The sequence below is a fragment of the Clarias gariepinus genome, chromosome 10, assembly GCF_024256425.1.
Source record: "Clarias gariepinus isolate MV-2021 ecotype Netherlands chromosome 10, CGAR_prim_01v2, whole genome shotgun sequence".
NCBI lineage: Eukaryota > Metazoa > Chordata > Actinopteri > Siluriformes > Clariidae > Clarias > Clarias gariepinus.
In genome coordinates, this window is record NC_071109.1 from 27,444,013 (window position 1) to 27,459,536 (window position 15,524).

At 35.6% G+C, this 15,524-nt stretch overlaps 1 protein-coding gene across 1 annotated transcript in view; it reads right to left on the reverse strand.

Annotated features, from left to right (window-relative positions):
• Positions 1–217: 217 nt before the first annotated feature.
• immp2l (inner mitochondrial membrane peptidase subunit 2) overlaps positions 218–15,524 on the reverse strand; it is a 138,895-nt gene continuing 123,588 nt past the window's right edge. Inside the window, exons 4-6 of the mRNA XM_053506396.1 lie at positions 14,113–14,178; positions 6,582–6,684; positions 218–588 (exon numbers count right to left, since the gene is read on the reverse strand). Coding sequence (XP_053362371.1) covers positions 430–588; positions 6,582–6,684; positions 14,113–14,178 — 328 coding nt within the window. The 3' untranslated portion in view covers positions 218–429. The remainder of the gene's footprint in view (positions 589–6,581; positions 6,685–14,112; positions 14,179–15,524) is intronic.

Here is a 15,524-nt window from a genome sequence, read left to right on the forward strand (position 1 = left end):
TCACCTGACTGAACCAGTCATTGACAATTGATGTAAATAAATAAATAAGGCGGTATGGTGGCATTGCGGTGAGGATTCGAAGTCTCGGGTTTGTCCAGGCTGCAGCCGACCCTGTACATGATAAGCAGTATAGAAAAATGAATGAATTAATGAATAAATGAATAATGCGACAAAATACGTTAGTTAAAAAGTGATCAGTCATCTGGAGAAATGACTGTATCTATCCAATTTATTTGTTAAAATTAAGCTTTACACATCAAACAGTTAAATGTCTTTATATTTTTTCTCCCTTGAATTGCATTAAAAAAAACAAAAAACGTACAGCATACACACACCTGCAATGCAACTGATTCAACCACTGTCATCAGCCAATCTGTCGTTTCCTGCACATGCATAAGAGTCATTGTTATTGTGTAAATGCCCAAACAGTCATTTTTTATCGCTGTCATCATCGCTGTCGTCTTCTCTCGATTCTCCCCAGTTGAGCAGAGGTCTTCGGGCAGATGGAACACACGGTCTGATCCTCTGCCACCGGTTCGGAGGCCATATAATATGAGATGCTCTGCCATGGAGGAGTCCAAGTGAAACCTGCAGAAAGGAAAAAGATTTTTTTACTGATCTTTGTAAAAACAAAACAACTTCACTTCAATAAAAAAATTACTAAACTAACAAAGACAGCTTACAATCTCTTTAAACCTACTTTAGTATTAAACAATACTACGGGGACATCTTTGAACATTTTACTTAGTTCTGTGTTTATCGGTTGCTGTGGTGTGCTAACAGCAATAAACTCCTTGTGCCAAGTTTGATGTTTAAGATGTTATGGTGTTCAAACAGCATCTTTAATCTTTAATAGTACATGAGGGTGGCCAACCGGGCCGTGCAGAGTGCAATCAATCAGTAAACATGAGCGCAAGGTGCCGTGAATGACACCTTCAACCACAAGCAGCGACTAATCGTTGGTGAAAGAAAGTGTGCACATCTTAAAAACTAAAAACGAAACTGAGGTGTTGGACTCAAATTGTGAAAAAGTTGATGAATTGGCACCAATGAGTTCTAATCTCAAAAACCATTGAAAGTCTTTGGGATGTGCTGGAGGAGACTTGTTCAACTCTACAATCATCAATTCAAGATCATGGCAAAAATTGGATGGAAATAAATGCTGTGACAATAAATTAGTTTGTTGTTAATTGTTATGTTTGCAACTTTTTTTCCCCAGTCTATTTTAGCTTTGAATTCTAAAACTAATTTAGGTAATTTAGGTGATATTTGGTCATTCTCACTGAATATTATCACTAGATATGATGTTAGTATAGAACAGTGCATTTCCTATTACATACTTTATGCAGTACATTGCTTATAATCCAATATCTTTACTGTGTATTTCAATAATAAAACTATATTTATGAATATCTTATACAGTACTATGCAAAAGTCTTGGGCACATGCAAACAAATGCTGTAGAGCGATACCTTTAAAGCCCAGTAAACAGTAGTTAATAAAACAAAGTTGTGAATGTGACATGACGATGCTTTGAGGACCCTTTAATCTCAGATACAATGTGTGCAGTTTTATAAGGAAAGTAACTACTACATCTTACTCAGAATCCTGCAGAACCACCCACAGTTCTTCTCAGGACTTTGACTGTTTCACCTATTTCATCTAAAAAGTTGTTGCTGTAACTTGTGGTGGAATACTGATGTTAGAAAATCAAAAATGTTCTTGTATTGATTCAATAATAAAGTCATAAAAAAATCATGTTATGTTTAAAGTTAAAAATTGCACTACTGTAACACTTCTACTTATAAAGTGGCATAATTCAACATCAATTAAACTTTTAGCATCAAAGGCATTGAAAAAGTCCAAGTTTCAGAAGATTAACAGTTTTTATTTGCTTATAAGGGATGTGATATGAGCTATTTAGCAAAACGTGACACCACAGGTTTTACGACCAGTGTTCTCTTTGTTTTTTGCCATTTATTATGTGTAGACAAAAGAGAGAAAGTGATTAACGTTATGCCGTCTAGTCTCCCCATAAATTCTAAATCTTCAAGCTCCACCAGCAGAGCAAATCATATCTGACCTTGATTTCACTAATTTAAAATGGGATTCTGCTCAGAACCGGGTTCTTGAGAGCATCCCTATCATTCACACGGTGTCACATGGGGCAGCTGTGCCTGGAGGAGAGAGAGCGCTTAACTGTCTTAATTTAAACACAGCTAGCAGACGGTTGGTGTGGTTGGCAAAGATAATCATGCAGACAGCAGAGAAATTATACTTTTATGAATTTCAGCCAGAGAAACCTCCAACTCCTCATGACTTGCAAATGTTCAAGCATTATTAGTTCAAAAAGGATTTTGTGGATTTGAGAAATTAGGGACAATCACAATCTAATCACAATTATTTGTACTTGACAGTAAAATGAAAATTATTTGCAACAATTATTCAGACAATTTACTAATAAAATAAAATATTTTATTGGAGAAAACAGGCTCTCACATTTGACAGCTGCACCACTCAAGAGTTCCATATCTTATAAAGTGATAGCACATGTTCTCTACCGTTATTTGGCTTTAAGGATCAACGAGAGCCAATTCAATATAAAGTAATCAATCTGGCTGCAGATGGAGAGCGAGAGCCCAGTGTTTTAGGCATCTGAACAAGCCAGACAAAGCTTTAACTGCTTACTGCTCTCAAAATAGGTCCATTTTGGAGGATTTCTCTTTTCTTTTCTTTCCTTTTTTTTTTTTTTTGCAAATACCTGGAAGGTCTTTAAAGGATTACCTGAACAGGAGGTTAAGGGGCGCCAAGGTCTTTGGGTTAAACAGTCTCAGAAGCATGGTACGGTACAGTATCACAGCTAAACCCAAAGCATATATCTTCTGAACACAATGTGATGAAACACATTAAATCCTAATTGAGCTTCAGCTGAAGTTAATAAGTGAGATGTCAGTATCTGTGAGATTTAATTTAAATAGTGCTAGGGAAAAAAACTGCAGCAACACACAAGACATGATATTAGTCTCGGTATTCACACTCGTCAAAGTCAGCTCTAATGAGACTCGAGTTTTCCTTCCTCTAACTCACCATATACACTGTATACAGCTCGTATTAATCTGGTAAATAGGATATATAAAGAATAACACACTCCAGAGTGTGCTGTTACAGGAATGAATCAAAGACTGGGTGGTGTGACGTGATGTACTGTAGAGTTACATTTCTCACTTAAAATTAGATACTTTTCCTATAACGGCACATCCTGGAGTGTTGTATTGCTGGTTTGACTCAGTGATTTAACAAGGATTACAATTTCTTTTTTAAACTATGTCACACCATCCACACACATTTTAATCCGTTTAATGTTACTCTTAATCTAAAGCAATGTCTGTAAAGCAAGTATGTGATCACTTACATCCTTACCAGTCTCTCTTTTGTCTTTCTCTTGAAGTTTATTAGACTAAAAAAAAACTTGTTGCAAATCCACAAAATTTCTAAGCACTTTTATGTGTCAGGAAACTTAAAGTAACAACTTTAACTCTGACTGTTACAGTGAATCTTACCTGTGACTGTCAGTCGGGACTCCCTCCAGACATCCTAAATAAACTGTACAGAACAGAAGTACGTCTCCAACATACAGTGTAAATGAACCTCTTGAGACCTGGACTTTACTTGTTGTATACATTGCATTCTCTCCTCATTGTTTGTCTTTATTAACAACTAATAACTATGAACTTATCAATGTCTTCAAACTGAAAGAACCCTGCCAAAAGAATTCGGTCCTCATATGAGAACTAAGCTAGAAGGTGAATTATATATAGACTATGTAGTTCGGGGAAAAAAAAAAAGCCATGGCCTCATAGGAGGACATTAGCGTCCCAAGAGGTTAATGAGTAATTTGTTACTATAGAAAGGATAACGTTAGAATAAGTGCAGTAATATAAACCTGTAATTTATCTTTTTGGCACTGCTTTAAAAACTGCTGTTTTACAGGAAATGAAGCAACACCTTCTAAACCAATCAAAATTCACTGTATAGCCATGCTATAAGGTGTGTTCAATAAGATAAAATCTCCACAGTGCTGTGACCTTTAAGAACCAAAGACACCCCTTGTGCTGGTCTTAATTACACACTTTTTACAAACAGTAAAAAAAAAAAACACAAGGCAGGGTTTAAAAGCCGAGATTTAAATCCTTCATTGTGAGGTTAAAAATGAAGCCCCATAGCCCACAGACAACCCCCCGCCACACACACACACACATACTCCCGTAATGCATCACGTCAAGGTGAAACTGCAGTCTGCAGTAAATCGGCAAAAACAAACTGCCCGAAACATCCAGCAGGTATATTTCTCCAGTGATATACAACCTGACAGTGTTTTGGCAAAAAACGGCTTACATACCACTGTAAAACATGGTCTGTGTGCAGGAGTGCAAGTGCTGCGAGCATTCTGAGGAATCAGTAATAAAAGAGACAAACATGAGATGCTTATTCATTTACTTTCAGACAAGAAGCGTCATTTAGAAATGTGCCAGAGGGCAAACATGTAGCAACGTCACTAAGAGTTTCTAGCCACAGTAGAGGAGATTTGAAATTCAGACTAACTCATGTCTCGGTAAAAATAGCCTCTGACCAGAAACATTTTTCTTCACACAAGCAGCACAACATCTAAAATCTTTCTATAAAAAAAAAAAAAAATCAGAAAGAGAAGGTGAGTGTTTAAGCGGAAAGGAAAAAAAGAGGGCAAAGTGACAGAAAAACACTGTTCTATTCAATAATACATTTAAAAGGCTTTCTGTGTGTGTGCGTGTGTGTGTGTGTGTGCAGTGTCAGTAAAGCGCACAGCGTGGGCGAGGTGGCAGAGCAGTGCACGGCTGTAAACAATGTCCTCAGGAAACAGCTATCTTTGTGTTCCCTACGTTTTTCACACACTGCTTTTGGAGCCATCTATAAAGGTGGCATATGTCAATGAAGTGTTTGTGTTTGACCAATTCAGAGGTGCCAACATTGCTAACAAGAAAATTCTAGCAGGCAGGGAGATAGTGTATGTCGGTGGATGAGACAGTTTTTTTTTATTTTTTAGATGTGCACCGAGCAACAGTAAGGAAACAGACAGAATAAAGTTCTGTGTGACCACTACAGAATAATAAGCAGCTCCTCCTTCTCCTAATCCAACAGTCTCTCACAGTTACATCCACTTGTTTTCTATCGGTTTGCAAAGTGTGTTTTCACTAGATTTGGTACATTTTTTAACATCTTAAGAGAGCTTGGACACAAAAGTACTGCCTTTTTTAAACAGTTGTTAGCACTCTGCAGTCCTGCACTCAACATGGCTCTCCAAGTCACATCACAGCTGCTGGTCACTGATCACTATTGTATCCACAGAGCCTGTCACTGATCACTATTGTTTCCAAAGCCCCATGACGAATCACCATTGCTCCCAAAGTCCCATGACTAGTCACCATTGTTCCAAAGTTCCATGACTGATCACAATCAGTCAATGACTGATCACCATTGTTCCCAAAGTTCCATAACTGATCACAATTGTTTCCAAAAGACACATCACTCATCACCAATGTTCCCAAAGCCCCATAACTAATCGCCATTGTTCCCAAAGTCGATTTATTGTTGTTCCCAATGTCCCATCATGGTTCACCATTGTTCCCAGTTCAACCACTGCACACCAATCTTCCAAACATCCAATCACTGCTCACCATACTTCCCATTTCCCTACATTTACTGCTCGTTATTATAGTCCTATACCTGCTTACCATTGTTCTCTACATCCAATCACTGAACACCATTGTTTCCAAAGATCAATCACTGAACAAAGCTTAATCACTGAACATGTGTACATGTTGCTTATAAGAGCCAATTAATGATCACTGTTCTCAATGAGTAATCACTGAATAAAATTGCTCCATCCAATCAGTCCATAATTTTTTCCAAAATCAAACTAAAAATCAATATTGCTGACAAAATCCCATCATTGCTCAACATTGTTCCCAAAGCCCAATCACTGATCACCACTGTTCCCAATGCCCAATCACTGATCACCACTGTTCCCAAAGTCCCTGGTCCCATTGTTCCCAACAGCCAATCACTAAAAAAATATAGTTCCTAACATCCAATCAGCAATTTTTCAGTTCTCACTGAGCAATCACTGATTAAAATTTTTCATATATCAAATCACTGATTGTGACTGTTCTTATCAAGAAAACATTGATTACCAAATTGTGAACATGCGAATAATTTAGACCTCTAGCAACAAACATAATTTGTTATATATTTTAAACATAAAAAGAGTTGGCAAAACTGAACTTGAAAATAACAGCTACCTGAATCACAGTCACTTATTTTCTGTTCAGCGAATAAGCTTTTCTGCTGAAAAAATGTTATTTATAATGGTCTAATGACCCCCTTCCCTTTGTATATGTTGGCAGATTTGCCAGTTCCAATAGTTTTATGTGAAATATGTAAAACAGATAAAAGCTATCTTTACAACATTAAATTACTTAATGCATGAATCACTTAATTCTTTGATTAATTAATTATGCTATTGCATAAATTAATGGCATATTTACTGGTCCAAAGGTGTTGCTGTCAAAGCTGTGGCCGTGATGATCACCCTCGATCCACAGGTGTCCGTCTGGAACTCTCATGTAACGGTTTTTATAGCCCAGAGTCCTGCAAACAGACAAAAATCTCTTTAGCATTTAAACAGTAACATACTCATTCAAAACATGCCTATTTGATTTCTAATTCCTGTAACTGGACCTATGTATGGTACAATATGAAATGCGATATCTGTTTCACCATCATCTTTAATTTTGGATTTATAACTAACACCAATCAACCAAGAACCAAGAAGTGTTTTTTTTCCTAAACTCACTCTAAGATGTTCTGCTGTCTCATGTCTTTAGTGGTGCTTTGGGAGGACCCTGGTCTAATAGGACTGGGGCCAAGAGGCAGGAGAAAGCGGAGGGAAGATTTTTGGTTCGGGCTACATGAAATACACACTCCACAATTACAGCTTAATTTACAGTGAGATTAGGATATCCATGCAGGGATGCATTGTCGGCCTTCACAAACACCACATCCCATTACTTGGAGACATCACTTTAAAAAACTTCAGTATTTTGTAGAGTTTAAATTTTGAAAATCATGCAAATACAGTTTCTGATATCAGTGGCTCTACCATGTTGTTGTTGGTTGTTGGTAACAGACAGACTGGTGTGATTATTTCAGAAAATGCTGTATATATTTTTTGTTTGTTTTATTTTTTTATTTATTAATTAATTCTTTATGTCAAATCAGCTCTCTAGAGATCATTGTGAAAAGTGTAAAAAGTGGTTCTGTGATTATAAACATCTTGTTGATGAGAGAGAGGTCAGAGGTGAACGCCTGAAATGGCAACTCAAATAAATACTCTTTACAACCATGGTGAAAAGAAAATCATTTTAAAACACACATTTACAATCTTGAGATTTATACACTTCTGTTCCAAGTGCAGAAATCTTAGGCTGCAGTGGACACAGACTCATAGATACTGGGTATTCGAGGAATGGAAACAGATTAGATCAGGGGTTGGAGAGACATTTAAAAGAACTCACAAAGCATTCATTAATTCTGCAAAGAACATACATGTCCTTAGTCTTCTATCTCTTCTAAGTTCATGTCGGCTGAAAGAACTGAGGCACAGAGCTGTATTTTGCATGCAGGCTTTGAGATTGACACCTTTGGCCTAATCATTCGGTCGTGAACAGCAAAAACATCTTGTATGAGGAGAGAACATTTTCTTCCTGTGCGTTTAAATACAGCCAGAAGCATTTTGCGTAACAGTCAATACTCAGAGCCTCACTAAGGAAGCTTTATTAATTAATTAGAAGTCAAAATCTCAAATTCAGGTTGTGTGGTTATTTTTAAAATATATTCTTATTGACGTCTGACTGTTAAATCTTGTTTGAAATGCTTGCATCTTTAAGGTTATATCAAGTCTAAAAATCAATCTTTACATCTAGTACAAACTAAACAGAGCTGGTTAATGTCACAGATTAACATTACAGATATTAAATATATCAGCTGAGTAAAACAATTCAGTAGTAAAATTAGTAAAATAATAATAACAATAATAATAATAATAATAATAATAATAATAATAATTATTAGTTACATGCTTATAAAATAAGAGTTTGGATAACCAAAAACCCCAATTTCCTTTTTTTTTTTTTTTTTGCTCTTATGCAAGCTCAGAAAATTAGATCATCATGATTTTTTTTCTCTTCAAAATTTAATTTAAATAGTGAAATTCATATTTTAGATTAATTACATGTGGCTTACAGCCCATGAAAATCAAAAATCCAAGATCTCAAAATGTTACAATATTTCATTTGAAGAAAATTACTATTCATACAGTATAAATACTCTGTATCTCTCGGTGTAATTCAGAGAAGGTCAACGCTGAAAGGACAGGCTGCTTGCAAAGTGCTATTTCAAAGCATATTCATGAAAATTTAATTGTAAAGGAAAACATGTGTTAGGAAATGATGCACAACCAATAGAGATGACCGCAGCTTTAAGAAGATTGTCAAGCAAAGCTGATTCAAGACCTTGGGAGAGTTTCACAAGGAGTGGTGTGCTGCTGGAGTCAGTGCATCAAGAATGGCAGGGTTCGAAACCCCTGACCCTCTGATCAGCAACCCTGAATCACGCTGCCGCATTTTTTACAGTAATAATGTAAAATGTTTTGTGTGCATTTTTGCTTTACAGTATATTTTATATATATACAGTATATATACACACTGTATATGTGTATGTAGTTAAAGGCAGAAGATGAAATCCATTTAAGAGCCTCCATCAAGGTCTTTTCGAATAGCATTCAAATTGTGTTTAACATTTAAATGCAGTCAGAGAACAGTTTTTCTTTTTTTTTTAAATATGTTTCCAGTTTTGTGTCTGGCTGACTGCATGTGGGACTATATCGCATTAGCACTTATTGTGCATAGCTTAAATGATTTCTTACAGACTGCACAATAAGCTTTCCGGGTATTTTTATTTATTTTTTTTGTCAAGAATGTCTGAAAATCTTTTAGCTGTTTATCTGAAAACTCATTTCCCTCATCTTTCAGAAACCCATATTCTCATAGGTATATCATTTTTAGCTAAAGCTTGTAATTTAGCCATCTTACAACTGTTCATTTTTTTTAAGCCAGCAGAAAGTGTCTGTTAACTCAATTGGAACTCCAATGAGTGCAAGAAGCCTTGAAGAAATCTTATACATCCAGTGATCTGACTGGAGAAAAGGGATTGATATCATGCATATAAGAGATTGTTCTGTATATCAGATTGCTTTCAGGTGGGCTGATATGATCACTGATTACATAGCAGTTCACAAATATGGATGCGTTTATGAAAATAGCATTAGACCGGAATTATGAATAGCGGTCAGATAAGAAAGAGAGAGAAAGAAGGAAGGGAGCCGTCTTCATCTGTGAAAATCAGGAATACTGATATGAGCAAGTCTGCAGCTGGGAAACAGTTGATGTGTTGCTTGGCAACACTTTTGTTAACTAATGGAATCATAACCGACCTATTTGTGTTGGTGGAGCTGAAAGGTAATCACAGGCAGGCAGAAATTCAGCATCACGGCGTTTCTGTCATATTGCTCGCTGAGATTTATAAGGCTCTACAAAACAATGCCATTACGCAGACAGGCTGCAGCCAAATGTAAACAAATGCTTCGGTTAGATTTGGTCAGATTACGATGAGTTTTTTCTACTTTTTAATGCTATTTATACCTCAGTGCTGCTAAATTCTGATTGGTCAGAGGGTGTTGATGAATTTTCTATCATAGCAGTTCTGACATTAGCATCCCTGCAAAACAATCACAGTCGTTTCTGTGGTAACAGCTTAAACAGCAGCTTACACAGGAGGACGCACCATGTTATATAGTCTCATTTTATAAATATGTGTAATTGTTGAGTTTTTTGTGAAGAGGGATTTATTTAACACTCAAGCGTCAGCACTTTGTAACAGTCCAAGGTTACGCTGTGACTATATATTTTTTAAACATAGGAAAGAGTTCAGGATGGAGTTAGGTCTAATAAATTACAAAAAAGAGCAGAAAAGAGAAGCTGACAAGGGAACGACTCCTAATTGACTTGTTTTGCAGTAATTCCACTACATTAAATATAACTATAGATAAATAAGAATAAAAAGTAACTGCAATCATGTCGTGTAAGAAGATTAAAACAATATGAAAAGTATAGTACTGTACAAGAAAACATTATAAATCATACCTGACAGTTACATAAGCTCTAGCAGTGTGATTTAATCGATAATGCAATTTAATCAAAATGGTTTAAGTAAACATTAGTGGTTTACTTTTCACAGCTCTAGTAAGGACAGACATTTCCTCACATATACTTTAGATTAACAACACATGCTTAGTCTATTACATAAGCTTGTGAGGTATTGATACATGGGAAATTAAAAGGTAAAATTACCATGTGTTTCAATAAAAAAACGGAACGGTAGATACATATATTTGGAATATATTTTTTTTTACTGTATAAACGTTGTTGCGTATTAGTGAATTGGTTTCCTTATTTTTGTAAGTATTCTTCTTTTTATGATGATTTTACTGTATATAATAAACTAATGCTTAAATCAGCTTAAAATCCCTAGGGAAGTCAAGAAGGTCAACATGTCAGCAGAATCAACAGTAAATGCAAATAGAGTTCCCTGTTTTTTTTATAATAATAATTTATATATATATATATATATATATATATATATATATATATATATATATATATAGGAAACTTGCTATCACAAGCTATCAAATTATAATAACTCTAATTGTTTTAATAGAACTATTATAAAATTAAAACTAAATAAAATAAAAATAAACTATATAAAACTAAAATGTATGAGGGTGAGTCAAAAATTATTCACATTATGGCTGTAAAATTTACATTAATTAACTTTTAGAAAGGACAATTATATAATTTATGAAATAATATCCTTGCTTTTTAATAAAATTTTCTGTTCTGTTAACAAGCTTTGTATTCCCTCATTAAAAAATTTAGCGAATGCACCGCTGTCTTCACTTCCGCATCAGAAGTGAATCTTTATCCTTCATCCAATGGAGCAAGATCAGGACAAATGATGGCAGGATGATTTCACACCTCAAACAGGGTAATAATTCTCTTTAAGGAACGTTTACCTTCATTAGAGTCCAAATTTTGTTTTCAGATATCCAAATGCTTCTGTTTATGCTCTTTCTTGAGTTGTTTCAGCTCTCAGACCACAAAAAGTGAATCGATGCATGCTGCTGCCAAATCACAAGTGGGGCATCCATTTTTGCTAGCAGTGCAGTTACAAATGAACTGGTGTAACACATACTGCAGAGACAGTAGCCTTAAATGGAAAGCGCTGATAAGACAATGTGTCCAACAGAAGTTTTAAAATAAATGGAGTGCAGATCATTTTTGACTCACCCTAACAGACTAGTGTATGCTATTAAAATGCTATAATATTTATAAGCATGTACTTGGAGTTTAACACAGGGGTTAAAAGGGTTAAATTTAAATTTTAGTGTTATACTAGTTTCATTTGACCACTTGGATGGTAACAGCTAAAGGCTGATTGTAATGAAAATAAACTTCACAATTTGCAATAAATTTACAGAGGCAGAATTGCTTGCAAAAGAAGTACTAAAAACCAGGCAGTAGGAAAGCTTCTAAAAGATAAAAAAGCAAACAGTTAATCTACAAACAGCCCATCTGAAAAACTGTTATTTAAAAAAAAAGGTTCAGACAGTTTGGACTGATGCTTTGGTTTGAAATGAATTGAGACAGCAACTAAAAGTGATAATCAAATACCCATAGTTTTTACTGTTCATACATATATACAGTACCAGTCAGGTTTCGACAAACGTTTGGATTAAATTTTGACTTTAGAGTTCTTATAGCAAAATGTTGTATTGCGGAACACATTGTCCCATAGGGGTGACAATGTAAAAATTTAATGTTGCATATAAAAACAATTAAAACATTAAGAAAAGACATGTAAATGTGTAAAAAAGAAAAAAAAGAAAAAAAAGAAGTAAAATATGAAATAAATATACATTAAACCTCACTTAATCATAATTTATGATTCCTTTTAGGACCGGCTGCTTTAAAAACAAAACTGAAAGTGACTTTATTCCTTGATAACATTCTTGGGACCCGTGGTGCTATGTCTTCACTAAATCTTGCAAAAATGCAAAAACCCCACAAAATGTAGATCCACTTCCCATGGCTTTCCACTGACGCAAACAAGTTTTGATCGGCTACCAGATGTACGTTTAACCGGAAGTACGGGCAACCGGTTCGGTCGCTCGTATGCCAAAAATCCTTCACATGACGAGGTAAATTCCTTGCAAAATTTTAGTTGTTAAGGCGAAAATTCACAAGGCGGAGCATACTTTTGCTGAGGTACCAATGTATTGTCAAGTGCATTTGCAAAACCCCTCAAGCACCATGATGAAACTGGATCTTATAGAGATCATCCCAGGAAAGCAAAACCAAAACTTACCTCTGCTGCAGATGAGAAGTTTATTTATAGCTACCAGCCTCAGAAATCAGCACCTCAGATTAGAGCCGAAGACTTTACAAGGCATAAGTAGCAGACACATTTCAATATCAACTGTTCAAAGGAGATTATTGCATATTTGGGATACCGTCAGCATTGTTTTAGAATGTAGAACGAAATAAACATAAGGAAAGACTACGGAATTAGAAGGTGTGGCTGAACTTTTGAATGGTATTGCATTAAAACTGATTATATACTGATTACTAAAGAAAAAGTCAGACAAATGGTGTGCTTAAAAAACAAAAATCATTTTTAAGCCAATGTGTAAAGCAAGGTGATTTGCCCTTAGCTTAAATAGTGTAATCTAATATAATGGTAGTTCTATGCCAGATTCTTAAGAAAGTCACTTACATCAATTTTGGCTATGAAATTGAGATGTATTACATCACTTCCTGGCAGATTCATTGGTATGGGAATATGATGAATGTGGGCTCAGGTAATATATAAATTAAGAAATACATTGTGAGTAAGAGATCTATACAGTACCTCTGCTGCCTAATGCTTTAATACTGCAGTATTGTGGGAAGACAAACTAACATCCTCCCAACATGACTGATTTTGTGTATTACTACTACACTTTATGGCTGTTGCAAAAACAAAAAACAAAGTGGCACCTAAAAATATCTAATTACTCTGTAAAACTATTCAGAAATCATGTGAACCTTCACTGTTAGTTCACATTGGCAACTACATGACCACTGTTCTAAAAATATCTCTAAAATAAAATAGAAATATATAAAATCTTAACTTGGCTTATTTCCCAACATGGAATTTATTAGAAAATGTTTAAAGAATATCAGTGAAACCTCGTTCTCCAGGGCACTACACCACACTCAGCTCAGTCTTATTGACTTTTCGGAGCTCTGTGTGTAATTGCAAGCACCTAAAATAAAGTGTTATGCAACGTTCCATGGACATCATAGTGAAAAAGGTGCACAGATGGAACCTTTAGTAAATGGCACTGCTGTCAATTGCAGGGGTCTGAGGAGTCATTAAATCGCTCCTTTCAGCCATCACGGGGAGGGGGAAAAAAAGCATCCATTTCCGCCAAACTCCCCCACGTATCTCTGAACCATCAGAAAGGTAATCAGTTTCACAGAGCCATCAGTGCTGCCTTTTCAGCTGCCGATCCAAAGATCACCTTGGGATGTGACACTGACGAGCCTGGGCGATTTAATGAGCGCTGTGAGCTTCAGTGTGCATTCACAGCCTGAGCAATCCAGACCGGGTTATTATGCATGATCATAGATTTTATGTGTTTTTTTTTCCCTCCTAAGTGGCTACGAAGACATAATGCAATAGCTTTAATAGTCATTCGTCAATCCATGGTAAAGCTTCAACTGAATAAATGACATTACATTACTAGACAGCTGACTGTACAGACATCCCTAACAGTCTGACGTAAGGATGTGACATTACAGAATATCAATGATATCCCCCCCAAAACAGTAGAGAGTGTAAGAGAGAGAGTAAACTGACTTGATAAAGTCTCCCTCGAGAGCAATAACTCGCTTGATGATCTTCTGTTTTGGGTTCTTGGGAGACCTGAAAAAGGAGAAGAAAAAAAAAGAAAGGAAATAAGCCTTTTTTTGTTTAATATAACAATTAACATAACTCTATATAATCTCAATAAAAAAATGCTAAAGTGTAAAAAATGACAACAGCAACAACAACAATCCAAAAAAGAAAAAGTGGTTTCAATTATATCAGAAATATTATATCATATAATAATATTACAAATATCACCATAACTATTATTTTAAAATGTTACAGGTCCAGGTTTGAATAACGGCTGCTCTCACGTCTGCTCCAATCAATCTTTCCTTCTTTCTGTTTCTAATGCCATCCTATTTTTTCCACCAGGGTTTTCAATAAAATAGATATAAAATGCTCATATCTTTATATAATTCCTCAGTTTAATTCCTTGGATTGTTCACACAACACCTACACACCCCACGCATTCATGATAATACACAAGTTTTACCCTCCACTTACAATTATTCATTCATACGATAGCAGTTTAATCACAATTTGCATACCTGTACACGTATAAAATGAACACATCTGCTGCAGTATTTATCATACTGCTGCCCCATCATTAACCGTATTGTATTTTCATATATTTTCCTTTGTAAACTTTACTCATATTTAATGTCCATACATTGTATTCTTATTTTAGATTCTCCGCCGGTAAAATTTATCCTTAGTGTAAATCTGAGATTAAATGTAATGTTATTTTTTTGTGTAATTTTATATGAGCAGCCTTTCATTTCACTTATTTATTTTTAACATTTTTCTGGTCACAGGCAGACATAATAAACATTCGACCGCATGTTGTACTGTTTATGGTTGTTTTTGTGATATGCAAAATTTAAACTTGATAAAGTAAGAGGACAGAAGTCAATAAAACCATCATGGCAAAACTATATCACAGCAGAGGGAAATTCGTTTCTTTGCATATCCCAGCTTGTTAGGAATTTGGGATCAGAGCACATGATACTGTACATCTAGAGAAAAGACGGTGAAGAGTCTTTCAAGGGCCCAGCAGTGGCAGCTTGGTAGACCTGCCGTTTGAACTGCCAACCTTCTGGATCAGCAACAACCCCACTGAGCTACCACTAGCCCCGCTGTGATCGCAGAAAACGCATAATGTGTATTTGGCGGCTAGTTTATACAGGTTATTTTGGAGGAAAAGAAAGAAATAAAATCTGGTACAACTCCTGATTTCAGAGACATTACATCCAGCAACACAAAATGCAAATGATCACTAGAAAGCTATAAAGGTAGTCTAAGAGGAGGGTTCCTTATCGGACAGACAAGAAGACATGCTTCCTCGTCCTTATTGTTTTTTTTTTTTTTCTCATTTATTTACAGAGCCTGAGACTCCACAG